Source organism: Benincasa hispida, chromosome 9 (genome assembly GCF_027475165.1).
Source record: "Benincasa hispida cultivar pf3 chromosome 9, pf3_genome.v1.1, whole genome shotgun sequence".
Taxonomy (NCBI): Eukaryota; Viridiplantae; Streptophyta; class Magnoliopsida; order Cucurbitales; family Cucurbitaceae; genus Benincasa; species Benincasa hispida.
Window position 1 is genome coordinate 75,233,237 of NC_143486.1, and position 27,835 is coordinate 75,261,071.

A 27,835-nucleotide genomic window follows, 5' to 3' on the forward strand; every position below is an offset into this window, starting at 1 on the left:
GAATGAGAGTTCTGCCTTGAAGGAAATGCTTCTTCATATGAACCAAATTATAATGCCCTTCCTTTCGTTCTCTCATCCTAACATAGCTATTTTCTAGTTTACTTTTGCTATTAATTTGTTGATGTGCTTGTTGTACAGGCTTCATTTAGAGCTTTGGCTGGCAAAGGTTACCAGACAATGCAAACTTTGCTCTTGGACTTCTGTCAGTGCCATCCAAGTGATGCACTCTTAAGTGCCCTGCTTGATATGCTTGTTGATGGAAATTTTGACTTGAAGCTGTGCCCTGTTATACAGGTACCTAATGATGCCCAGATTCTTCTAGAGCTCTTATCATCCAATCATTGTCTGACCTCTTCTATCCCTAGCATTCATTTCTTCAGTTTGATACTTCGGAAGTATCTAATGGAAGTGGCTGTGCACTTGTATGCTTGCAACTATTTAAAGATAATATTCTTTTTACTGCCGTTTTGATGCAGAATGAAGACGTGATCATTCTTTATCTGAGTGTTCTGCAGAAGGTTAGAAATTCTCTTTTTTTGTTGTTTTTTTTGTGGGGGGATGGGGGGGAGATGCCTCTACCCTGGCCCTTAGGTTGTTCTTGTTATCTTCTGACATGTATTCCTCTTGTTTCTTATTTGTCATAAAAAAAGAAAGTTTCCTCTCGTTTCTTATAAAAAAAAAGGAAAAAAGAAAAAAGAAACTCATTTATCTTGTAACTTGATATTCTTTCTCCATCTTCCACTCTTATGTTTTAATTGGAATGTTTCATTTCTATGTTGCATTGCTCAGAGCAGTGAGCCACTGCAGCATCAAGGGCTTAATATGTTTCAACAGCTTCTTCGGGATTCTATATCCAATCGAGCTTCTTGTGTGAGAGCAGGAATGCTGACTTTTCTTCTGGATTGGTTTGGTCAAGATAACAATGACGATGTCATTGTGAAAATTGCTCAGTTAATTCAAGTAATAGGTGGGCATAGTGTATCCGGGAAGGATATCCGCAAAATTTTTGCTTTGTTGAGGAGTGAGAAAGTTGGGAAACAGAAACGTTATTGTTCATTGTTGATGGCCAGTATTTTGTCAATGCTAACTGAGAAGGGACCGACTGCTTTTTTTGATCTGAGTGGGAACAATTCTGTAAGTCCTTGACTATGAGCTGTTGTTAAAGAACTATCTTGGGTTGCGTTTACCTTCAGAGAAGATTTGTTTGGAAGTGTTTAGAATGCATTGAGCCTTTATAATTATGTCCTTTGAAGTATACAATATTCAACTAGGTTTTTTTTTTTTTTTTTTTTTTTTTTTTTTATATATATATAATTATTAACTGATTCCTGAAATCCCATCAATGCTACCAAGCTATGGACATTTGTGAATATTCAAATTGAAGTTAATTTATACTTTGGAAGCGTGCACTTAGGGAGTTAAATTAGGACAAATTTAATCATTTAATTTATTTGAAACACGCCTCTTCACATCTACATTAGGATATTGTTTAATGAAATGCAAAATACAGTCTCTTAAAATCCCATAGCATTATTGTAGGTTCAAAATGAGTTCATTCATACAAATCATTACATTTTATCAATTCATTCAAAATGAGGTAGAAGATAAATGTAATGATTTGTATGGATGAAATTATGAAAAATGATTATTTTTGTGAGGTTTGTATGCTTAATAAGGAAGATTGATGGCTGTTCAGAGAACATTTTTCTGTTTTAATTTTCATTTTTTTTAAAATTATGATTAAATGATCAATTAAGAATAAGATTATTGTACATCACATCACTGTTACATTGAAATGAAAACAATTTTTTTTTTTTGAAATAGAAACAAATTCTTTTTTGGGCTATTTTCAAATATAGGAAAATGAACAAAAATATTTACAAATGATAGCAAAATTTCACCGTCTATCTGCGATAGACTACTATCTCTGTCTATCATGACAAATATAGACATAGATAGTAGTCTATCGCGATCTATCGCAGCGATGGACTACGATATTTTGCTATTATTTGTAAATATTTTTAGCAACTTTGTCATTTAAAATAATTTTCCTTCTTTTTTGAAAAGGAAAAACAGTTATCCAAAGGTATATTTACAGAATATTTGTTCTGAAAGATGAAAAATTATTTTCAAGACTGTTTACAAACAACCTCGTGGATTTATATCTGTCTTAGTTATGGGAATAGTTGCAAACTTGAAAGTTATCTTTCTAATTGCGTAGTTTAACATGTAACAGGTCGATGGCCTTTTTCTATGGTTTATATTTATTCTTAAAGCCTTTGGACTTGATGTTTTACCCCTTTCTGATACTACTAATTTTCTTCATATGTAGGGGATCTTAATTAAAACACCGGTTCAGTGGCCTCTCAATAAAGGATTTTCCTTTTCATGTTGGCTTCGGGTAGAAAACTTCCCAATACATGGAACAATGGGTCTATTCAACTTCCTTACAGAAAATGGAAGAGGCTGCTTGGCTGTGCTTGCAAAGAACAAGATTATTTATGAGGTTCCTCATATGTTTTAGAAAGTTCTTTCTTATTTCAATATACTTACGTCTTTTCTATATTCCTTTACTCATTATTTATTGGACCATCTACCTCACTAAGAAGCACTAATATGGATTAAAGACACAAATACGAAATGGCACGAACATGGTGAACATCACTTTTTTAAAAATCTAAAACATTGACACGATAAGGACACATTTTTTTTTTAATATATATCATTTTTATACAAGAAAGATATCGTTAGAAAGAAATTCAAAATTAGAAGTTTATGCATTTGCATGCTTAAGAAAATGAGTGATGTATTTTGATCTCCAAATTTATCCAAAGTCAAGTCTTCAATACGTGTCTAACCAATTCAATACGTGTCTAACCAATGTTGAACCTGGATTGACTTTGAACACATCCATTGTGCTAACAAGTATCCAATATGTGTTCAACAAATGTTGGATGTCAGCCACGAACACACTAGTCAAATTAAAGCATCCGTGCTTTTTAGTCGAGCAGCAAAAATAAGGAGTACTACTCCTGTTCCTCTTCCTGAGCTTATTGCTATTAAGTTGAGTTTCTTCCCAACCTCCACTACTTTTTGACCAATTCTTCATTTATTCCCAATCTCAATGGAGCCTATCTTCTAATTCTCCATAGTAAGAGTGTATTTCTTATCTTTGTTAAAATTCACTGTTGATTTTTTTTTTCCTTTTTTAAATTATATTTTTTAATTATTATTATTTTCTTTTCTGTTGGGGGTTGGGGTGCTAGAAAACGATAACAATATTAGAAAAGGGGCAAAATGAGGGTCACAAAAGAACAGTCTGGGGTGGGGACAGAGAGAATCCCACCCAAAAACTGACGAATGAGTCTTCCAATTGCTTAGGATGAGAAGAAGACTTACATTATAACAAAAACTTAGGTTGGTTTGGAACCCACAAAAAAAAAAAAAGTATGTCACACCATTACAAAAGGAACCAAAAGGGTAGTAATTCACAGTTAAGTATATGTGGTAGTAGTGTTCTCATGCACGGATGGGAAGAGAGAATCCGAGCTGCACATCCCCACTAAATTTTAGTCGTCTTTAAAGTGCCACCATTTGAGGGCTTCCAAGAGCCAACTATCCAGCTCATTAGGATAAAAAATGTTTAAGCCAAAAGTTCTGAAGAGTTGCTCCCATCCCCTTCTAGCAAGGTTACAAGTAAGGAAGAGGTTTGCTTCTAGAGCCCTCTTTGGGGCAGGGTTTATATTCAAATCTGCATTCCCCATAAGGTGGATGATTGGCTGTAAGAATCTTTGATAGGGTGGCAGCTGAAAAACAAAGCTGGAAGTACTTGGTGGTTTGCTTATATATGGAGCCCTGGTTGGAAAGGAATAGGAAAATTTTTCAAGGTAAGTCTTCCTCTTTTGAGTTATTTTGGGATTGCTTTAAGTTAAACACTTCTTGGTGGTGTTACAACTACAGTAAATTCTTTTGTAGTATTCCTTATGCTTGACTTTTCTGGATTGGCAAGCTCTTTGTAAGTAGTTCCTTGGGTGGGAGTCTCTCATCGATTGTTTTGAGGCCTTTTTGGGTAATATTTTTGTTGTCTCTTATAAAAAAAAGGGAGGGGGTTGGGGTGGGGAGAGAGAGAAAGAGAAAAAAAAAAAATAAAAGGATACAAGGAAGGAAGAGGTTGCTGGATTCCTTTCCTTTGAGTCATAACAAGCATGCCAAAGGAGCCATGCAAATATTTCTAAACTTCCTTTGCATTCTCTCATGAATATTAAGACTATAATGGGCGAGACTGAAAAGAAGATTTTAACTTTCTTCGGGATACTAAACTTCCAAATCAACTTAATCAACGGGGTTTTAAGCTTATGACTTATTTCGATGAGTTTATGGAAGGGCGAATATGCAGAAACTCCAGAACTTTCCAGGGACCAATAAAGCTCTATCAATTTCATCCTCCGATCTAATAGTGTCAATCATTGAAACATAAGGCCCAACCAACTGTCAAATTCTCTGTCCCTAATTCCCCTTCTAAAACCAAGGTCCTGATAATCACAGTGCCTTGCTCTGGATTTTGACTACTTAATCAGTCCTTTTTCCTATTTCTCTTATCATTATCATTGAGAATCAGCGTCTTGCAAAGCTTTGTATAGATTCTCGTTTGAATTGTTCTCCAGTCACATGCACACCCTATTAATTGTGGTACATTTTTATTAGTGAACTTCCATTTCTCTCTCTCTCTGTCTCTAGTAAAAGAAAGTAAAGCTTTTATTTCTAATTTTTTTTCTTTTAATGAAGTATATATTACAGGTTTGCTTCCAGTTGAAATTGACTAATGATATTCCCTTCCCTTTTCAGTCTATCAATCTGAGGAGACAGAGTGTCAGGCTACATGTTAATGTATCCAGAAAGAAGTGGCATTTTCTTTGTATAACCCATAGTATTGGAAGAGCATTTTCTGGGGGTAGCTTGTTGCGGTGTTATGTGGATGGTGATCTTGTTTCCTCTGAGAGATGCAGGTTCTAGACGTTCATTCCTGCAGTTAACGTTCCATGTTTTCTTGTAATTTTGGAAAATATTTTGTAGGTTGTCATCATTCGCCTCAGAGAAGGTACACTGATTATAGTGGTTTCCTGTTACAGATATGCTAAAGTTAATGAACCACTAACAAATTGCACGGTGGGAGCAAAGTTCAATGTGTCTCTGAGTGAAGAAGTTGATACTAAGGAATCTGTTGAAGCTGCATTTCCTTTTCTTGGTCAGATAGGTCCTGTTTATTTGTTTAGTGATGCTATTTCTTCTGAGCAAGTGCAGGGTATTCATTCTCTTGGACCAAGCTATATGTATTCATTTCTTGACAATGACATTGCTACTTTCTCTGAGAATCAATTGCCTAGAGGAATTCTCAATGCTAAAGAGAGTTTGGCATCAAAAATTATCTTCGGCCTTAATGCACAGGTTTCTCTTCTTGCTTAAGGAGAGAGAATTATCTGTTTGAGGGATTGCCCCCCCACCCACCCACCCACCCACCCACACACTCAAATGAGAGAAGGAGAGAGAGAGTGGTGTTCTAATAGTTTGGTTTACCCTTTCAGGCAAGCAGTGGAAAATCATTATTTAATGTTTCACCAACATTAGATCTCATTTTGGAAAAGAACTCTTTTGAAGCTACTGCTATGGTTGGCACAGAGTTATGTTCAAGACGCTTACTACAGAAGATTATCTACTGTGTTGGGGGTGTCACTGTACTTTTTCCTCTAATTTCTCAGTCTGACAGATATGAAAGTGAAAGTGAAAGTAATGGTCAGAATGTGGATGTAATTGGTACGAAAGAGTGTCTAACAGCTGAAGTTATTGAACTTATTGCTTCTGTCCTTGATGAGAATTTACCAAATCAACACCAGATGCATCTCCTTTCTGGATTCTCCATTCTGGGATTTTTGCTGCAATCGGTCAATCCCCTACAACTTAATATGGAAACTCTTGCAGCCTTGAAACATCTTTTCAATGTCATTGCGAACTGTGGTATACAATTGATGTGTTTTCTTGTTCTTATTTTAACTTCTTCTTGCTTCGCTAGTTTGCTAGTTTTTATTTTAACAGATTCTTCTATTGGTACTAACTACATGACTTTATGGTTTTTCTTCTATTTGTTTAGGATTTTCTGAGCTTCTCATTCAAGATGCTATATCTAGCATATTTCTTAATCTCTCAATCTGGATCTATTCTGCTTATGAGGTGCAGCGTGAATTATACTTGTTTCTCATTCAGCAGTTTGATAATGATCCCAGACTGCTGAAGAATCTTTGCCGCCTTCCACTTATTCTTGATATGATTTGTAAGTTTTACTGTGACAAAGCTAACTGTAAATTTGCTTCTGGAAGCAAAACTTCTCTGCATCCACCTGTTGGCGTTCTTGGAGAAAGACCTACTAAGGATGAAATAAGGAAAATTCGTCTTCTTTTACTAAGCCTTGGGGAGATGAGCATTCGGTACAATTATAATGCCTTACTTTAAGAGTTATGCAATTTTTCTTAAAATTTTTGCATTAAGTTCTCTTTATTGTTTCAATGATACGTTCTCATGGAAGATTATGTAACTTCTTTTACACATCACTATTACTCTTCTTTGCAGGCAAAATATTGTAGCAGCTGATATAAAAGCTCTTATTGCTTTTTTTGAAAGAAACCAGGATGTGACATGCATCGAGGATGTTTTACATATGGTTATAAGGGCTATAGCTCAAAAGAAAGTTCTTGCTTCTTTCCACGACCAAGTTAGTTTCATCGGTGGCTATCCAATTTTTGTCAATCTTCTACAGAGGTATTATTGCTCCAATATTAAATTCAATAGACATATTCTATTTTTGAGTTGCAGATTTTGTTTTATTTTATTCTTTTTGGGACAAGATATGAACTTTTCATCAATTCATGAAAAGAAGAAAAATGCTGGGAAGTAGAGACTTTCAAAAGAATGAAAGGGAAAGAAAAATTTAGAAAACTAACCTAAGGAACCAGGAAGAGTGAATAATGATCAAATGAAGAATATATATATATATTTTGAAATGGAAACAAGCCTATGATCAAATGAGCTGGAAAGTGAGCGTTTTTTTTTCTTCTTTCCTCAATGTTTGTTGCCTTGAAACATATGAGATTAAGACATAGGCTCTTCTTTCATAAGTTTCATATGGGCTTTCAAATGTTTTTGCTATTGTTCTTTGGAAGAGTCTTCACTGCCCTTCTAATTTCCAGTGGTTTGCGAGGCTTCTGTCATATCTTCAGCTTTGGTTTGCAAGCTCTCACAGAATTTTGGTGTTTCATTTGTTCATGAAGGATGCTTCGTTTTTTTTTTTTTTTTTTTTTTAAGATTATGCAACAAGTTACCTTGTGGTGGGTGGTTTTGAAAGTTGCCTGGTGATTGATTTTATTTGGAAGGTTTGAAGTATTCAGATTTCAGTATTTAGTGGCGGCCTGATTCATTGATTTAACCTTTATTTGCAAGCTCTTTACGTCTTTTTTGGGGAAAACAAAATGACTCTTTTCATTGAAATGGTGAAAAGAGACTAATGCTCAAAATACAAGATTCCAAATAAAATACTAACTACACAATCAACCCGGCCAATCCAAAAATAATGTGTTCAAAAGAGAAAATACAACACAAAGAAAGCATTAAACTGGTAAAATGAATGGACTCTAATTTAAGCATAGATATTGAATGGAAAAGTTTGCAAAAGATTTAGAAAGAGTGCACTAATTTTAAAATGATTCATCCAATTTGCGGACGAGAAAGAGTGCATAGCTGGACTCCACGAAAAAGGAAAATATGAAGGTTTCCTAGTAGAATCTGCTTTTAAGGAGATTCTTATATCTTCCTCTATTGAGAAACCCTCTTGACTTTCCACAATCGTATCTCTTCTTCTTATTTCTTCCAGCAGTGCATCTTCATTAGCTTTCTGGCGTTTTACTTCTTCTGCTAACCATCTTTTTAGGGCCTGCTTCAAGCTTCTTAGTCTGGCTGAGAAAACAAAACCAGCCCACCCTTGTCGACTTTCTACATTTAGAGATCTTTCAATTATTCTACAACAATCCTTGTTAAGCAACCAACTATTACAAAGTCTAAATGGAGAAGGTCCCCATTCAAAAGCTCTAGCTTCAAACAAGAGTGGAAAGTGGTCAGAAATTGGCCGAATTTGTCTTGATACTCTCGAGTTTTCAAAGAAATCATCCCATTTGTTTATCTGTCTAGGTAAGGCCCAAGTGTTAGGGGTTGTCGAATCCAAGCTGATGTCAGGTGAGGTGGAGGATCCGAAGGCTAAGTTGGAGGCGATTTGGGGTGAAATGGGTTACGAACCCTCTGATCTGTCTATTGTGAGTTATTAAGTCAATGATTCATTTCTTTCCTCCGACATTGTTCCATATAGTAGTCCGTCGCCGGTAAGTGCTCTTAGAAGACGGTCGTCAAACTTTTCTTGTGCACAAAAGCAGTGGAGAAATCATTGCTAGTCTTCTGGATGAGCAACAAGTAGGGTTGCAGATTATCGAAGGAGTTAAAGATGGGCTCAGTTTGCATCCTCTTTCCTGTAAGGGGCTTTAGCTGGGTCTTCCCTCGGGGCAGCTTACTTAGTCGCTCTAGCCGATCATGGCGGCTGGGCCTACTGACCAGATAAGTTTCCCAACTCTTTCTAAGGGTCTTATTCCTCCAGTGGGTTTTGGTGTGGTAGTGGAAAGGGGGGAGTCTTAAAAAATGGCAGAGAGGGAGTTCCTATTTCCTTTGGCTGAGGGTGAGTTTGATGAGTTGACCGTGAGGGGTAAAGAAGGTTGTCCTCTTTTTGTTCCTTCTTCGAGCTATTTTCTAGAAGTCGGGGGTGCCTATCCTTTTATGCCGTCTACTTCTTAGGAGAAGGAGGTCTCGATCAAACGCTGTAGGAATGGGGACGATGGGTAGCTCTTTGGTGTATGGGGTTTTGCTAGGGAAACCTTATTCCTTTTTTAACCCCCTTTGGTTCCGTATCCAATGCCTCATGGGGAACCTTTTTTAAGTTGGTCTATTGGTTGGGGCCATTGGCGCCGGTGGGAGTTAAGAGAGTGGAAGCGGAAGAAACATCTTCTAAAAAGAAGATTGGGGGAGGAAGAAAAGCTAACGGGGAGGGAATTAACAAGGTTGATAGGGAGTTATGAAAGCTTGAGAGTTCGGTAAACTACAAACGGAAAAAGGCTTCCAAGGAAGTAGGTGTCTCCTGGTCTCAATGTTGAAAATCATATCGTGGAATGTGAGAGGGGTGAGGGGGCGGGATAAGAGAAAAATTATTAAGGAAGTTCTGAGGCAAGAGAATCCTGATATTGTGGTGCTGATGAAGACAAAGTGGAGAGGTTTGGACCTCCACCTTGTTGGTAGCTCATGGAATTTTCAAGGAGTGGAATGGGAGAGCATTGATGCTGGAGGGAAGTCCGGTTGTATTTTGTTTATGTGGAATAGTCACGCGTTTGATGCCATAGAGGTAACTAAGGGTGTCTTTTCACCATCGGTTTCGTTTAGGAGAAGAGATGGAGAGAATGTTTGGGTGATTGGAGTGTACGGGCCTCCTAGAGTTAGAGGCAGCAATCAATTCTTGAACGAGTTGGGGGATCTTTTTGGTCTTTGTGGCTTGAAATGGTGCCTAGTGGATGACTTTAATATGACTCAGTCTCAAATTGAGAAAGCTCCTTTGGGAGAAGTAGTCGTTCGACGAGGTTGTTTAATGAGTTTATTGGGGGAGGGCATTGGATTATTCATCCTCTTTTGAATGGATCGTTCACCTGGGTGAATAGGAAAGCTAGAAGTAGGATTGGCAGGGTCTTGTTATATTTGGATTAGATTCAGCTGTTCGGGGAGTATCGGTAGGTGGTGGGGCCGAGAGTCACGTCGGATCATTGGCCTATTATTTTTTACGTTGAGTGTTAGAACTAGGGGCCTTGCCCTTTTCGTTTTGAGAACATGTGGTTGCAACACCCCTCATTTAAGTCCCAGATTTCAAGTTGGCAGGAGTCAGTGGTGGGGTATTGAGAGGGTTATAAATTGATGGGCAAGTTGAGGGCATTGCAAGGAAAGCTAAGAAAGTGGAACAGAGAGGTATTTGGTGACATTAAAGTTCAGAAACATGAGTTACTGCCTAAGATTAAGGTTTTTGATGATTTGGAGTTGGAAGGTCTCTTGGATGAGTCCATGAAAGCGGAAAAGGATTCCCTTTAAGGCCTTTTTGCGAAAGTGGTTAGGAAGGAAACATGCAGCCCTTAAGAGAGCAATCTCTCTATTGGGCCAGGGAAAGGGATTGCAACTCCTCACTTTTCTACCGAGTGGCGAGTGGTTGGAAGAATAGATATAGAATTGGCCCCTTGGTCATTGATTCTAGGGAGGTGATAAAGGAGGAGAAGAAGATTGAAGAGGAAGTTATTAATTTTTTCTCCAATTTGTATGGTTCGAAGGTTTCACCTAAACCTTTTGTCCAAGGGATTGATTGGAACCCATCTTTGAGGAGGATAATGACAGATTGTCTGAGCCTTGTACCATTGAGGAGATTAAAACGGTCGTTTTTGGAAGCGATAGTTCGAAATCTTCTAGGCCGGATTGGTCTATTATGGCATTTTATAAAGAGAATTGGTCTCTTGTGAAGGAGGATCTGGTCAAAGTTTTCCAGGAATTTTAAGAAAGGGGGATCTTAAATAACTCTATGTTGGAAACCTATGTTTGTTTGATCTTGAAGGAGTTTGTGACTAGAGTTAAGGACTTTAGACTGATTAGCCTCATTACAAGTATGTATAAAATTTTGGCAGAAGTGTTGGCGAATCGGATTAAAAGGGTGCTTCTATTGACTATTTCGGAAGTGCAAGGGGTTTTTGTGGCAGGGAGGCAAATTTTGGACCAAACCCTTATAGCCAAAGAGGTGATAGAGGATTATAGAGCTAGAAACAAGGAAGGGGTACTGTTTAAGATTGATTTTGAAAATGCATATGACCATGCAGATTGGAATTTCTTGGACAAAGTCAGTGTTTTAAAAAGCCCTCTCGGGCGCGTGCCTAGGCTCAAGGTGCAGGTCTGGCGCCTCGCCTTGGAAAAGCGAGGCTCACAAAATAAGGCACGCCTTTGGCGCGCGCCTTTTGTGAAGCCCTAAGGATCAAAGCCTTGCTCTTTAGGGCTTTTCAATTATTTTTAAAAAATAGTAATTGTGTGCCTTGCGCTTAGGCTCCAGAGGGCCATTGCGCCTTAAGGCGCCTTGGGCATTTAAAAACACTGGACAAGGTTTTAGAAAGGAAAGGTTATGGTTATAAGTGGCGAATGTGGATATGGGGTTGCCTGAGGAATGTGAGCTACTCCTTTCTCATCAATGGGAGTCCAAAAGGTAAAGTGACGACATCGAGAGGTGTGAGGTAGGGAGATCCACTTTCTCCTTTCCTTATTCTCCTGGTTGTGGATGTGCTCAGCAGAATGGCGAGTAAGTTTGTTGATGCTAAGTTAATCGACTTCTTTGTGGCGGGTAAGGATAAAGAACGTTTTTGCCTTCTTTGAGGAGATGTTGGGTTTGAAGATAGGGGAAAGCATTGCATTTTGGGCATCAATAGCGAGGGGGATAAGATTAACAGGTGGGCGCAATGGATTGGTTGCAATGTCGGGAACCTTACCTCTTCTTATCTAGGCCTTCCTCTTGGGACTAATTCGAATCGTGTTTCCTTTTGGGACCTTGTGATGGACAAAGTTTGTAGTAGGTTGGCTGCTTGGAAAAAGAGTTTTTTTTCCAAAACGGATCATCTTACTCTGATTAGATCAGGCTTGAGTGGTATGCCGGTTCATTTCTTCTCTCTCTTTAAAGCTCTAGGTGAGGTGTGCAAGCATTTGGAGAGAATGATGCGAGACTTTCTTTGAGAAGGGATTGATGAAGGAAAAGGAAAAAGGCTCGCACCTTATTAGTTGGGAGGTCATTGAAAAACCAGTTTCCTTGGGGGGCTTAGAAATTGGGAACCTTAGGACTCCTAACAAAGCCCTTTAAGCCGAATGGCCATGACGCTTTTCCTCTGAGCCCAATTCTCTATGGCATAGGATTATTGCTAGTAAACATGGTCTCGTCGTTTCGAGTGGCTGGCTAAAGGGATTAAATGCACTTACCGGAATCTTTGGAAAGATATTTCAAAAGAGCTCCATGCTTTTGTTCTTTGGGTTCGGTGTGTGGTAGGCGAAGGGAGAGACGTATTTTTGGGAAGACCTTTGGGTGGGGGAAAGACTTCTTTGTGGGTTATTTCCCCAACTTTTATCATTTGTCTTCTTTTAAAAATAATTTTGTGACTGATTTTCTCGTGTGGAGGGAGCTCTTATTCATTTTCCTTTGGGTTCTATCGTACTCTTTCCGATAGGGAAGCGATGGATGTGATTACCCTCGATGTAGCCTAAGAGATAAAAAGAGAGAAATCCCCAAATTTCATCCATTCCCTTCCAAAAGTCTTCTTGATAGGTGCTCTTATTTGAATATTTCTGTTTTCTTGAAAATTTTTCGACCTCCATATTGGTGTTGGAATGATTTATGGGTGTTATTCGATGTTGGTCATAATAATTTTTTTCACTTTGAATCATTTTCTCAATCATCCAACTCCCAATTCTTACGCTGATTTCTTGAGAAACTAGTTTGATGGGATCGTTTGGCTCTTTGTTATTCTATTTCAAACAACATTAGAATCTTCATCGGAATCGCTAGAATCACTATAATCAAATATCGAATGTGGGTAATGATAGGTTCTTTGAGAAAATCGAACATGGGCAAAGTTATTATATTGGAATTTTTCTTTTAAATCACTTAAGTCAAAATTTCAACACTGCTTTTGGGGGTAAATTTAACTTTCTTGCCTATACCAGCTGCTATATTTTTTGTTAAGCGTTTTCCTCGATCGGTAATAGTCCATTCTTGCAAAATCTTGAAAAAAAGAATTTAGTATCTTCTTTCTTTCCTATAATTTGAAGGGTTCCCCCTATATAGATGTGGACTGTTCAACAACGAGCATAGCTTGCGATCGATGTCACCAAGAGTTTTCCAATCTTCCATAGGCGGCAGCCGACGTTGGCCCAGACGGCTGCTCTGATACCAAATAAATGTAGCCTAAGAGATAAAAGGAGAGAAATCTCCAATAATAAAATCAAAGTCTTTATTATGAATAAAAAATTGCCCATACACGAAGATAGTCTCTCTATTTATAGAGAATTGGAAAGCAAACTAATCCTTATCCTAATTAATCAAAGAAACAAATCCTAATTCTAATAAACAAAGGGAACTAATCATACTTCTAATCAATCAAGAAACTTAGTTCTAATCAATTAAGGATTTAACCAAGATATCCTAATTTACTCTCATTCTACCACAGCAGAGAAACTTATTTTCTTATGTGTTTGTTTGTAGGGAATTTGAACCTATCAGATTGCTTAGCTTGCAGTTTCTTGGTAGACTTTTGGTTGATCTTCCTTCCGAGAAGAAAGGACTTAGATTTTTCAATCTCCCAGGTGGAAAAGCTAAATCTGTTCAAGATAGCCATAAGAAAAATGGTTTGAGGATGCAACCGCTATTCTCAGCTATATCTGATAGGTTGTTTAGGTTTCCACCAACAGACAATTTATGTGCTGCATTGTTTGATGTTCTTCTAGGGGGTGCAAGCCCCAAACAGGTGACCATGCGACATATTTATTTGAATGAAGTTGTTTGTTGCATTCCAAGATTTTCTTAAACATTTCAATGTCTTATAGGTATTGCAGAAACAAAATCAGTCTGATGGACAAAAAAACAAATCTCCTGGATCTCACTTTGCTGTTCCACAGAGTTTAGTTCTTATTTTCCGGTTCTTATGTAGCTGTGAGGATATTTCTGCCAGACTAAAAATAATCACAGATCTTCTTGATCTTCTTGACACGAATTCTTCGAATATTGAAGCTTTTATGGTAATATCAGCTAAACTATTGATGTAAAGTTATTAAACTTTTCCTTTTATCTCAATATTTACTAAATTGTGGCAATAGGAATATGGGTGGAATGCTTGGTTGACAGCTTCTGTAAAGCTTGCTGCTTTGCAGCAGTACAAAGTTGGGTCATTAGATCAAGTTGACGATAAAATAAATGAGCAGCGTTCTATAAGGAAACTGTTTTCTGTTGTTCTTTTGCATTGCATATGGTCTGTGAAGGGTGGCTGGCAACAATTAGAAGAAACAGCAACTTTCCTTCTTATGCAGTCTGAGAAAGTATGTTGAATTCTTTTGCAAATTTTTATGACATATGTTATGGTCACTGATACTTGTTCTACATTCTTTAAATTTGCAATTATTGGTATAGTTTGATGTTACATTCGAAATACCAAAACATCTCTGTGATATTTAGTGGAGACTTTCTTTTAGTAAAATAAAGGAACATCGTTTTCCCAAATGAGGTGATTTTTATTTGAAAAGAGGAACTGTTGTTTTTAAAGCAAATGAAATTTTATGGAGACATGCTACTAGGAAGATGCTTTGGAATGTGTGGTTGGATTGAATCTTGGATGTTCTTAAAAAATAACACATTTCTTGGGGACCTTTGGCTTCTAAAAAACATCATAGAGGGATCACCTGATGCCCTTTTGTTATAGAGGCGCAAACAGATTTAACACCTTTGGCTTCTAAAAAACATCATAGAGGGATCACCTGATGCCCTTTTGTTATAGAGGCGCAAACAGATTTAACATGAAAAACTTGCCCCTATCGAGCTTCTGCTCAAACCTTTAGGACTCAACACGAACTTAAAGGAATTCCATTTTTCCATTTTCATGCCCTTGAATAATCTTTTATTCTTTTAAAAGGAAACAAAAGTTTTCATTGAAGAAATAAAAAGAGACAAAATTAAATCTATAAAACTATTAATGGGGGGATAAAGAATCCTGAAAGTGTCCCCCATTTCGTTCAACTAGAGGAACCAAAAAGACACTCAATTAAAGACAAGTCATCGAGTCGTCTTCTTCCCACGAAGAGTATATAGTCAAGAAACTGATAGGGTGAGTTCAGAAACATTGAAGACCAACCAAAAGCATCTAGAATAACCACTCTGTAACGTGAAGGAAAGGAACAATGAAGAAAAAGATGACCCAGATCTTCTGAGCGAGCTGAGTACATAAATCACCAACAAGGTGAAAGCAAGATATAAGGCATACGTCTCTGGAGTGTACCTGCAGTGTTAGTAGCACCAAGTCTAAGCTCCCATAATTCTTTTTGGATCTTCTTGGGATGGGAATATGGCCAAATGACCTTATAAAGAGAGCTGGTAGGACGATAATGGTTGTTCACTAATACAACCATGAGAGATTTGACTGTAAAATTATTGGATGGATCAAGAGGCCAAGACCAAGAATCATTGTGAATGTGTAATGTGCAAAAGATAGAAGATATGAAAGAGAAATCCACTCAACAATTCCCATATCATTAAGATTCCTACAAGGAAATTTCCCCAAGAATCGTAAGACAAATTATGATGCATTAGAAATTAGATATGTGAAGGTTCTAAGTTTTGGGTATTGCTTCTAAAAAATTGCGCTCTTCAAATTCGGTGAAGCCTTCTTTGGTGTTTTCTCAGTCAACATTGAAGTTTGCAAATTCTTCAGTCCAATTGGTGCACTCCTTGCAATTCTCCTCCAAAAAGTTGTTCTCCAATTGATTCCGGGGATGATTCCACGGCAAGTGTTGGTAGTGAAGAAGAGGAATTTTAACCTCAATTGCCCGTGCCAGATATGAGGAAAAAATGAAGAGTCTGTTGTAGAAGGTAAGCAACATTAATCAACCGGATTTATCTCTTTATGTGAAAGATGAAGAAACAGATAATTTTCTTATAGAGGAAGGTGAAAAGGCAAGTTTTCTCAAGATTTGGAAGAGGAAAAAGCAAATTTTGTTCAAGGAATGGAAGAGGAATCGTCAGACTTTAGTTTTGATGTGAATAATAGAAATGATGTGCTCAATGCATCATTCTTCGAGAAAGAGAAAGTTGTTGAGGCCTCCATAGGTTTTGTTGAGAAAATTGAAGAACCGTTAGGTGTAGAAGCTGAAAAGTTTGAGGGTGATGCTGCCTTTCTCTCACCATTTAATAAATCGTGTGTTGCAACCAATGCTCCTTCCTTGGATGAAGGAAAAGTTGTTGAGAAAGCCTCAAATTTTGGAGAAGAAATCGAAGAGTCAGCAGCAGTGGAAGGTGAATTGGGTTTGTTGAAGATGATGCCGTTTTTCTCTCTCCAGATATTAATTTGGTTGACGCTCTCAAGGCTTCCTCTTTGAAAATGACGTTTTGGTTAAGGAATGCACAAATTAATTGCTAGAAGAGTTCAACCGTTCTCATTTAATGCCCATCAATACTCCTTGGATAGTAATAAGAATTTTTGCAACAGGGAATTCCGGCAGCCTCTAACTCTCTTCATAATCACTCCTTAGTTCATATTTGTGATCAGGAAAGGGTCTGGGATTCGGCTGCTTTGGAAGATGGAAAGACAGATTGGGAAGATAAAGAAAAGAATTCAGGTTATTCAACTCCAACATTTCCTTATCATTATTCAAGGAAAAAAATTCTCCCCAAATTTCTCCAACATACGTAAATTAAACTATGATGCTTTAGAACCAGCCAGTCCAGCCAAACCCATTACAGCAATCCCTTTTTTCCCACATTCTGCCCTCTGGTTAGCCAGCTCCTCAAGCTTCTCTTCCCATGCCAGCAGAAACCATATTTTCAGGGGTCTATGTGCAAAAACAAACCTATAGCGGGTTTTAGTGGGACTGTTGGGTTTCAACAGCAACTGGCAAATTTGCACCAGAAGATTTCTGCGCTTGGGGTAGCCGTTAGATCCATGGCCAATCCGTCAATTGATTTTCAACCAGATACATATCCGGGAGTTTCGTTATGTTCAGAAACTTTGGTAACTGCTTACCCTACTTTACCTTTCGTAAACATTATGTCTGGTTCTATGGGTAATTCTGCAGGAATTTCTATTTGCGAAAAACTTAATGGCCAGAACTATTTTTCTTGGTCACAATCTGTAAGAATGGTTCTTGAGGGACGACACAAGTTCGGATATCTAACCGGGAAGATACCCAGACCGAACCCTGGGAATCCTCAGGAACGTATATGGAAGAGGGAGGATTCTCTCCACCCAATTTTAATAAACAGTGTGGAACCCCAGATCGGGAAGCCACTTCTTTACTCAGCATTGGCTCGGGAAATCTGGGAAGCTGTCCAGAAACTATATTCGAAGAGGTAGAATGCTTCACGCCTTTATACATTGAGAAAACAGGTGCATGAGTGCAAGCAAGGGACTCTTGATGTAACATCCTATTTCAATAAATTATCACTATTGTGGCAAGAAATGGATCTATGTCGGGAAATAGTTTGGAGTTGCCCAGTCGACGGGGTTCAGTATTCGAAGATTGAGGAAGCTGACTGCGTATATGATTTTCTAGTTGGCTTAAACTCGAAATTTGATGGTGTTCAGAGCCGAATTTTGGGACAAAGACCAATGCCGTCCCTGATGGAAGTTTGCTCAGAAGTCAGATTGGAAGAAGATTGAACCAGCGCTATGAATGGTACAATTTGGAGTCAAGTCATCTGGATCAGAGAATGACAAACAGAATGGAAAGATCCCTCCAATTTGTGAACATTGTAAGAAACCATGGCATACACAAGATCAATGCTGGAAATTACATGGTCGATTACCAAATGGCAAGCGGCATCCTCCGAACGATAAATCTAAGTCCAGTCGAGCCTTCGTTGGTGAAACAATTGATCGTGCTCCTTAAAGGACCAGCCAGGCGGATCCAGGTACAGTTGGAACCGGCAATATTGTCCAATCAGGTACTCCCCATTCCTTTAGTTTCTTTGTTGAGGGAGATGAATCATGGATCATTGATTCCGGAGCAACTGACCACTTAACTGGATCATCTGATCTATTCCTCTCCTATTATTCAAGTGCTGGAAATGAGAGAATACGAATTGCAGATGAGTCGTTCGCCTCCATTGCTAGAAAGGGTCACTTATCTCCAACTAGGGGTTAGTTTTACAAAATGTTTTACATGTGTAAAAGATATCTTATAATTTGCTACGGTCAATAAAATAACCAGATATTTGAACTGCAGAGTTGTTTTCTCACCGCATGATGTTTTATTTCAGGACTTGAGCTCGGGGAAGACGATTGGCACTACCCGACACAATAGGGGGCTCTATTTCCTCTCCAATGATACTTCCTTTAGGAGTTTGTATAGGACTAGTTTATTGTCTTCTCTAACTATTTCTGAAATTGTTTTTTTATTATGTCATTTTCGATTTGGACATCCAAACTATCATTATATGAAATATCAGTTTCTCCACTTATTTCGTAATGTGAATGTGTCTTCTTTATCTTGTGATGTTTGTATTCGTGCAAAGCAGCCCAGAGCCTCTTTTACGTCACAACCCTATAAACCTTCCCGACCCTTCCATTTGATACATAGTGGTGTTTGGGGTCCGTCTAATGTCACCACTGTGTCGAGAAAACGGTGGTTTGTCACTTTCATAGATGATCACATCCGTCTTACATGGGTGTTTCTTCTTACAGACAAATCTGAAGTGACGACGGTATTTCAACAGTTCTATACTATCGTCAAAACTCAATTCAATACCAAAATTTCCATTCTTCGGAGTGACAATGGACGTGAGTTTATTAATCAGTCCCTCCGTGAGTTTCTAACATCTAAAGGTATCATCCACCAGAATTCCTGTGTCTATACCCCTCAGCAAAATGGGGTGGCTGAGCGAAAAAATCGCCACCTTATTGAAGTAGCCCGATCTTTCATGATACCTGCTTACCTACCGTCGTATCTGTAGGGAGATACTGTACTTACTGCAGCTCATCTCATCAATCGGATGTCCTGCCGTGTGCTCAAATTCCATACCCCTTTAGAATGTTTTAAAGATTCTTTTTCGTCCACTTGGCTTTTCCCAGATGTTCCTCTTCGGGTGTTTGGCTATACTGTTTCTATTCATAATCACGGACCTCACCAAAGCAAACTTGTTCCTTGGGCCCAAAAATGTGTGTTTGTTGGGTATCCACACCATCAACGGGGATACAAGTGTTTTCAGCCTTCCTCTCGAAAGTATTTTGTCACCATGGATGCTACCTTTCAAGAGGACAAACCATTTTTCCCCGTTAGTCCTCTTCAGGGGGAGACCACAAGTGAAGAGGCTAACACATCTACCTGCTCTGATACCATATTGAAAATTAAGGGTAGAAGAGAAAAACACCAGAGTTACATGGAAAACCCTAGACTAGGGAGAAAAACCATGATAAGAGTTTTTTTATTTAATTCTAATACACAGTACACAATACAGGGACATGTATAAATAACGAAAGGGATGAAACCCTAGACTGTAGACACCACGTAAAAAGACTAAAATGCCCTTAGGGCTAAACAACATTTTCAATAGTTGTATCTGACGTTAGACATTCTCCTAATAGAAATGCCAAGATCAAAGACACCCTAATTCCAGAGCTTCCCTTAAATCCCGACCACTCACCTAATAAATTAAATGCAGCTGAATTTAACATGAATGATAAGATGGAAGTTGATGATAGCAAGTCTATCATGGGAAGATTTTAGAAGAAAAAAGTCAACAATCATCGGCTCTCTCCCCCCCGCTTTTTTTTAAATGTCGTAATATTTCCTTTTGATAATGGGCCGAGAGAATTCCTTGAAGAATTTGTAGCCACACGGTTCCTTGTCTATTAAGTTGATGGGTTCAAATAGCTAATTGAGGGTCTTCCGTGTGAGAGAATGGGAGTTTTTACGATTGATGGTAATGGTTTGGGTGGAATAGTTCCAATGTAGTGGGTGGTAGTAAATGTAGTACAGGGTGATTTAGTGGTGGATGGCATGTTCGCCGGAGGATTCATTATTGGTCGGAGAGTGGGGAAGGTGGGAGGAGAGTGGAGAGAGGAAAGAGGTGAGACTAAATAATTATTCAATGTTTTGTAACAGGAGTTTTGGAGGAGTACTTTCACATTCACTAATTTATGCTATGATTCCTCGAGAGGAATCATTTAAAGCAATAGAGAAAAGCTTGTAGTGTCTTTAGAAATAGATTGTGAAGAGTAGTTCCAGGGATTGGCAGTGGGGGGATAGTTGGTGGCCATGGAGGTTGGAGCTCAAGGCTAGGGATTAGGGGTAAGAGGCAGGGGGCAAAGAAAGAGCTGGGTATAGAAAGATCATTTTCCAGTATGATTTTCATTTAGACATACTGCACTTTTCACATCTCCCTCAAATCCAAGGCCTTCAATTCATCGCACTGCAGTTTGTATATGTTTCTTGGTGAGAAGCTTGTAGAAATTTGTGTAGTTTTTCCTTTTATCCATTAAAAAAATGTTATGTGTTGAGTATTGTTTCATCGTATACTATTATCTCAATTTTGCGCTCTTTAATTTGTTTCAAAAAGTGTATTTAACTTACTGATTGTTTTCCATGTTATATGGTCCCAGGGCCAAGTCTCCTTAAAGTACTTTCTTCGTGATGTGTATGAGGATCTGATTCAGATGTTAGTGGATTTATCTTCTGGGGAGAATATATTTGTTACACAACCATGTCGAGATAATACATTATATCTTCTAAGGCTTATTGATGACATGCTTATAGCTGAACTTGACCATCAGTTGCCGGTAGTAGTATTTCAATTCCACGCATTTCTCATATTTTATTTGTCCACATTTTTTCCTGCTCTCTTGTTTCCATCTAGACCTAAAAACAGTTTCTGAAGAAACAATGTTTTGTGTTGTCTTTCTCAGCAATATAAAGTATGGCGAACTTTGTTAACTATTTGATTAAATTCAGTTTCTGAATATCCTTTTGTATGATATGAAATACCAGAACGCGTGCAATTTTCTCTTGAAAAAGCATTTTGAGAAGTTACTTTCTTTTATAATTTCATACTTCAAAGTCTGGAAGTATTTGATATAATTTATTTATGTACTCATCAAGAAAATGAACTGAGTAGATTACCAAGTCGAGCAATTTAACATACGTCTTCTTTGAATTCAAACTTCTGAAGTTTAATCTCTTTATTTGATGGCACCTTTTGGATAAGGCCTCTATTTTTTGTAAGCCCTGTTGTTTAGTCCTTTTGCAATCTTTCCTTCATTCTTAATGAAAGTTGTTCGTTTCATTAAAAAGGAAAAAATAATCTTGTGATTCAAAGTTATCAATTAAACTCATCTGTAATGGATCTATGAAAGATAAATTGAAAGGTTTCTATTTAAGCTAACCTAATTGGTGAGCTTTTGGGTCCTTGACCATTGAAATTTTCTCTTAAAAGAATAGTCAGATTGACACATGAAAAACTTTTCGATTTTGTAAAATGGTGGTCAATCTGCTCACTTTAATTTTTTAGAAAATTTAGTTTCAATTCAATACCATAGCATAGCATTCAACTTCCCCTTTCTGGACGAAGCATGTTCCAGTCAACTGTTGATTAAATTTGTCGGTTTATGTTTCTATTTATGTTGTGGTTTTGAGCTTCAGTTTTCTATGTCAAAATTTATTCATTAGAGCTCCGTGCAGATTCTAGCGACTGTCTTTGACTTTTCTCTCAACTCCACGGAACTGGAGCTTTACATCTCTGCCTTACATGATGTTTTGCAAGGAGAATCTGATGACTGGACAGCAAGGTACTTCCATCTCTTTCCTCATTCTCCGCCCCTCCTCTCTCTCTTCATGCAATTTGAAGGCTTGTACACTACATTGAAATGAAAAGTTAAGACAATAAACTTAGCCAATACAATGAAAATGAAGGCACTCCAATTAAACATAAATGAAAAGTTGCATTTCCTTTATAAGAAAAAAGGAAAAAAAAAAAAAGACTGAAAAGAGACAATGAAGGCACTCCAATTCAAACATAAATCTCAGATAGAAAAATTGCCATAAAACTTATAAAGAGAACACCAAGAATAAGCGTTCATCCTTGCAACTTCAAATCAATTGAGCCACTAAAGGGATTTATCATGGAAGACCCTTTGATTTCTTTCTAACCATATTTCAGCAAGTAAAGCTTTGACAACATTTGACTGAGGCTTCAATGAAGGGCCAACTAATATTTGGAAAACATGGTCCTTGAGGAATCTCCAAAAACCCACCGAAGATGAAAAATGAGTAATTTCTCTTCCAACAGGCCGATGATAAGCTGCATTAAAAAAAAGTGTTGAAGATCTTTATTTGCAGTCAATAATCTTTTGAAATGAACAGCCTATGGCAAAGTATCTTCATCCCAATGGTCGAATACCGAACCATTGGGCAATAGTGCAATTCTGAAAAAAATGAGGAAAATGCAAGCATAAGGGAGAATTGTCAATCCAAGGATTTTTCCTGAAGGATATTCTTTTGCCATCACCTAGTTTAAAATAGCAAAGGCTTCAATTTGCAAGCATAATTTAGAAATGCTAATCCATGGACTTCTAAGATTCATTCCAAATTTTCCAGTCGTGTGCCATGAAAAAGGGCCTTTGCCATGAATACTTTCAACCACTTTACACCAAAGCGAATTAGGTTCCTAAGATACTCTCCAACCCCATTTAGCCAATAATGCTAGGTTTCTATGTTTTAAGCCCCCAAAACTGAGGCCTACTTCCTTTAGAGATTTGGATGTCGAATCCCATTTGACAAAATGATTTAACTTGTATCCTTTATTTCCTTCCCAAAAGAAGTGATGTAAGAAGTCTTATTATAATTGTTAAATATGTATATTCAGGATAATTCAGGGTACATTGAATTACAGAATAAATAGACTATAGTAGACCTGATGAAAGTAAGAGAAGAAAAGAGCACACAATGTTTACGTGGAAAATCGTGGAAAATCATAGAACAGGGAGCTGAAGTTTTTATCCATTGATTAAAATGAGTGACAAATTCCCTTTAAATAGGCCCAAAGGGAAAGGGCTTGTACATACCTAATTAACTTACGAACCTAACCTCCTTTAAATAGACCCAAAGGAGAAGGGTTTTGTCACACCTATTCTAAAATTAAAACTAAATTTAAAAAGAGAATACAATCGGTCATTTTACAAGAAATAACCAAAATACCCTTTTTACAAGAAATGTCCAAAATACCCTTAATATCCCTACATGAACTCGGCCCCCTTAGAATTAAACTCGTCCTCGAGTTTTAATTTGAAAGCTTGAACCCATCCGGGGCTTGATAAGGGAAGATGTTTGCAACATTGAAAGTATTGCTTATGTTGAATGAAGATGGGAGGTCGATCTTGTAAGCATTATCACTGTATTTCTCAAAGATAGCCAATGGCCCAAGCTTTTTGTCATTAAGTTTGTTGTATGTTCCTTTTGGCAAGCGGTCCTTTATATCATTACAAGGTCTCCCGGCTTGAATGAAACATGTCTTTTATGACTATCCGCTTGAGCTTTGTATGTGGAGGTTGCTTTCTCTAGGTGGTCATTGACTTCCGAGTGTAGTTCTTGAATACGTTGAGCAAGTTGTTCTACTTCTTCACTAATATCTACGTTAGAAGGAAGAGTTGTAAGATCAAAAGTCAAACGAGGGGGCCTAGTGTTTTTCTCAAGAGCTCTCATCTCCTCTATAGTCAAACAAGGAAGAAAAACATGATCCTAAGTATTGTTTCTCTCAAGAACTCTCATCTCCTCCATAACGGCATCTTTCCATTCAAGAATCTCCGTTGCTACATGTATATTGTTCGGTATCGTTACTGTCTCCAGGCTCGTAGTAAGGGCCTTGAACTCAGGAGACAGATTATAGTAAGACAGATAACTATGCATAGGGTACTTAGTGCAAGATCTAGTACCTTTCCTCAAAGCAATGGGAAGATCAAGGGAGGCATCACGACTCTGTCTGATTCTTCATCAATAACACCACACTTAGTCTCCTGCTGTAAAGTTCCATCCTCTGGTACTTCTTCCACACACTCATCCCTACCTGCAACAGTATCACTTTCTAGAGTTGTTTCCTCAACTCTGTCACTCCCAATCACATCAACATTGCACATGGTTCCCTCGGTACAAGTGTTGGTACTATCAGAGGTTTTGCCATTCTCACCCATATTACACAAATCATTCTCAGCACAAACATCAATATCATTAGAGACAGGAGTACGAGTACCTTGAGCTGATGTTGGGTCCGACTCATGGACCGTAACTGGAGAAACAGTAGGTTGCACTATTTCCTTCCTGAGATTCTTGGCCCGCACGACGGACTATCAGCTCAGTGGTAGAGTAGTATGTTATCCATGGGACCTGTTTGGTAGGTAGGACAATATCGTTAATACTCAAGACAGGTTCAGGGAGTAAATCTAATGGAATCGAAGATGTGGACCAATTAGTCTCTTCACTAGAACTCTCCCCTTGAAGATGACTAATGGGAAAGAAGGGCTGATCCTCAAGAAAAATGACATCCATCGAAATGAAATACTTTCGTGATGATGGGTGGTAACACTTATATTCGCGTTGATGAAGGGGATATTCGACAAAGACACATTTCTGAGCATGAGGGGTAAATTTAGTACGATTAGGACCATGAGTATGGACGAAGACAACACACCCAAACACTCAGAGCGGGACATTAGGAATAAGGCGTGTGGTTTGGTATGACTCTTTGAAACACTCAAGAGGAGTATGAAATTTTAGAACACGTGAAGACATTCGATTAATCAGATGCGCTATAGTTAAGACAACATCCCCCCATAAGTAGGACAGAAGGGAGGTAGACAACATGAGGGAACGAGCAACCTCAACCAGATGGCAATTTTTCCGTTCAGCCACCCCATTTTGTTGAGGAGTATATGCATAAGAGCTTTGATGAATAATTCCTTTAGATGCCAAAAATTCACGAAAGGTATTGTTAAAGAACTTCCACCTGTTGTCACTCCAAAGGATGACAATTTTTGTGTTAAATTGAATCTCCACAGTGGTATAGAACTGTTAGAACACGGATGATACCTCTAACTTATCAGTAAGAAGGAAAACCCAAGTAAGCCGAGCGTGATCATCAATAAAGGTCACGAACCAACATTTGCCAGTAGAGGTGGTAATGGGTGAAAGACCCCAAATATCATTATGGATAAGAGTGAAAGGCTTAGATGGTTTGTAAGGCTGAGATTGAAACGAGACCCAATATTGTTTAGCACGAATACACACATCACAAGACAAGGATGAGACATTAACATTATGAAACAAATGAGGAAATAAAAATTTAATATATTGAAAACTAGGGTGACCAAGCCGAAAATGCCATAACATATAATCTTTTTCAGAAGTAGAATAACAAGAAGAAACAAAGCTAGCCCTATAACAGTTCCTAGAGGAAGCATCAGCATTAAGGAAATAAAGCCCTATAACAGGTCCTGAAATAAAACAGTATCTGGTAAGAAAACAACTTGACAACCCAAATCTTTCGTAATTTTACTGATAAACAATAAGTTGTAAGATATTTTTTAAACATGTAATACATCTTGTAAGGTTAAACCCTCAAACGGGGAGAGATGACTCTTTCCTGCACTAGGAGTGAAGGACCCATCTGCAATCCTAATTCTTTCATTACTAGCACTTGGACAATACGAAATAAATTGATCGGAGGAGCCAGTCAAGTGATCCGTACCTTCCGAATCAAGAATCCACGACTTTTTACTATTAATACTAATAAGACCAAAGGACTGAGTCATACCTGACTGGGCAATAGCACCAACACCGATAGCACCAAAGTCATTTTGACTATTCACTTGAGGTTGAGACTGAGAATTACCATTTGTTGAATCACTCACAAGTGCTCGTCCAAAATTTGACTTATCATGTGATTGATGTTGTCTATTATTCGGTGGTCAACATGCAACTTCCAACACTGATCGTTAGTATGCCAAGGCTTCTTGCAGTGTTCACAAACTGAAGGAGGTTTACTATTTTTCTTATCACCATCAGGTCCAGATGACTTTATATTAAACGTAGCGGAATCTGTTGAAGAAATAAGAAGGTTATTAATGGCACTGGACCTGTCTTCTTTGAGACGAACCTCTAAGCAGACTTCCATGAGGGAGGGTATTGGTTGCTGTCCCAATATCTGACTACACACCGTATCGAATTTAGAATTCAAACCAACAAAAAAGTCATAAACCCGATTTGTTTCCTCAATCTTTGAATACTGTACTCCACCACAAGGACAGTCCTAGACAACCTCACGACACAAATCCATCTTCTGCCAGAGTAGAGACAACTTGTTGAAATAAGATGTTACGTCCACCGTTCCCTGTGCATTTGTGGACCTGTTTACATAACGTATATAGCCGAGGCACGTTCTGTCTCTTTGAGAATTTCCATACTGCATCCCAGATATCCCAAGTGGTTGCAGCATGGTGCAAGGATTTGCCTTATCTGTGGTTCCATGTTATTCACTAACACAGACCGGAGTAATGAGTCCTCTCTTTTCCAGATGCGTTCTTGAGGATCACCAGGCCTAGATTTCGGTATCTCACCCGTTAAATAACCGAATTTATGACGTCCCTCAAGGGCCATCATGATAGACTGAGACCATGAGAAATAGTTCTGGCCATTCAACTTCTCCCCAGTAATAAATCCTGCAGAATTTCCTATTGATCCAAACAAGAAATTTGTTGTGGGTAAAGCAGGGAAAGAAGTTACTAGATTTTTTGAATATATCGGTAGGTTGGAGGAGAAATCTGAGTAGACCGGGATTGACTGGATGTTTGTGGTTGTCCCAAGAACCACCCCGAGAGTTGCTATCTATTGTTGAAGATGGGTGAACTGTTGCTGGACCTCTATGGGGGATATGGAGCCTGTAGTGCCCTGACTCCCCGGAATAGATTGCACATAGTCAGTGGTGGCTGACCGGACAGGTTGCTGTCCAAGGTAGGGTAAAGAAGACTCCCTAACCTCAAAATTACCCCACTGGTTGCTGTTGGTGCCGTCGCTCGACGCCGTTAGAGGATAGTTGTTGCCACTCGGAGCCATCGGTACCAGACCACTAGGCGTAGCGTTGCTGCTTGGTGCGACTGAGGGGTTGCTCGACATGGGAACACGCAGGCAATCGGCTGTGACGTGGTGATCGAAGGCGGCTAGTCGAAACTGGATCGATCGCATCTGGACGCTGCTCGGACTAGTCGGGAATACGGCTAGATGTGTGACTCCGGCAGAATCAGTCACTAGAGGTTGCGCCGACTTGAGGAGGTGTGGCAGGGCCGTCTGATAGTACCATTCTACGGCAGCCTGTGCAGAGGCAACGCCACTAATTCAAGCAACTGTGGTGTCGCCGACTGGTGGTGATTGTGACTCTACTGGTTGATTTTCATCAACGACGGCTAGGGTTTCATCGCCATGTTCTGATACCATGATGAAAGTAGGAGAAGAAAATAGCACACAATGTTTATGTGGAAAACCTTAGAACAGGGAGAAAAAACCACGATACTAGAACACCTTTTTATTATTTTCTGATAATACATGCAGGAAAAGGCACATATATAAATAGACTCGTAGGAAACCCTAATACAGACAAGGGCAAAGATAAATTACTAAAATGCCCTTAGGGCTAAAATGTGAAAGCCCTCTATTTTCAACAAGCTTCAATCAATCATTGGTCTTTAATCAGCTTTATATTAAAAATGCATTTCTTCATGGTGATCTTCAAGAAGAGGTGTATATGGAGCAACTACCAGGGTTTGTTGCTCAGAGGGAGAATGGAATAGTGTGTCGCCTTCGTAAATCTTTGTATGGATTAAAGTAGAGTCCACTGGCTTTGTTTGGTAAATTTAGTCAAGTGATTGAAAGCTGTTATAATTCTATAGTTAGGGTT

At 38.5% G+C, this 27,835-nt stretch overlaps 1 protein-coding gene across 5 annotated transcripts in view; it reads left to right on the forward strand.

Annotated features, from left to right (window-relative positions):
* The window catches only part of LOC120085565 (binding protein), a 90,266-nt gene that overhangs the window by 38,227 nt on the left and 24,204 nt on the right, over window positions 1–27,835 (forward strand). For all 5 annotated transcript variants that reach the window (XM_090317793.1, XM_090317791.1, XM_090317795.1 and 2 more), the window contains exons 15-28: window positions 139–294; window positions 477–518; window positions 790–1,134; window positions 2,333–2,506; window positions 4,846–5,006; window positions 5,130–5,445; window positions 5,583–6,012; window positions 6,146–6,479; window positions 6,622–6,810; window positions 13,403–13,664; window positions 13,744–13,935; window positions 14,014–14,232; window positions 20,502–20,678; window positions 21,577–21,683. In XM_090317793.1, the coding sequence (XP_090173919.1) occupies window positions 139–294; window positions 477–518; window positions 790–1,134; window positions 2,333–2,506; window positions 4,846–5,006; window positions 5,130–5,445; window positions 5,583–6,012; window positions 6,146–6,479; window positions 6,622–6,810; window positions 13,403–13,664; window positions 13,744–13,935; window positions 14,014–14,232; window positions 20,502–20,678; window positions 21,577–21,683 (3,104 nt within the window). The remainder of the gene's footprint in view (window positions 1–138; window positions 295–476; window positions 519–789; window positions 1,135–2,332; window positions 2,507–4,845; window positions 5,007–5,129; window positions 5,446–5,582; window positions 6,013–6,145; window positions 6,480–6,621; window positions 6,811–13,402; window positions 13,665–13,743; window positions 13,936–14,013; window positions 14,233–20,501; window positions 20,679–21,576; window positions 21,684–27,835) is intronic.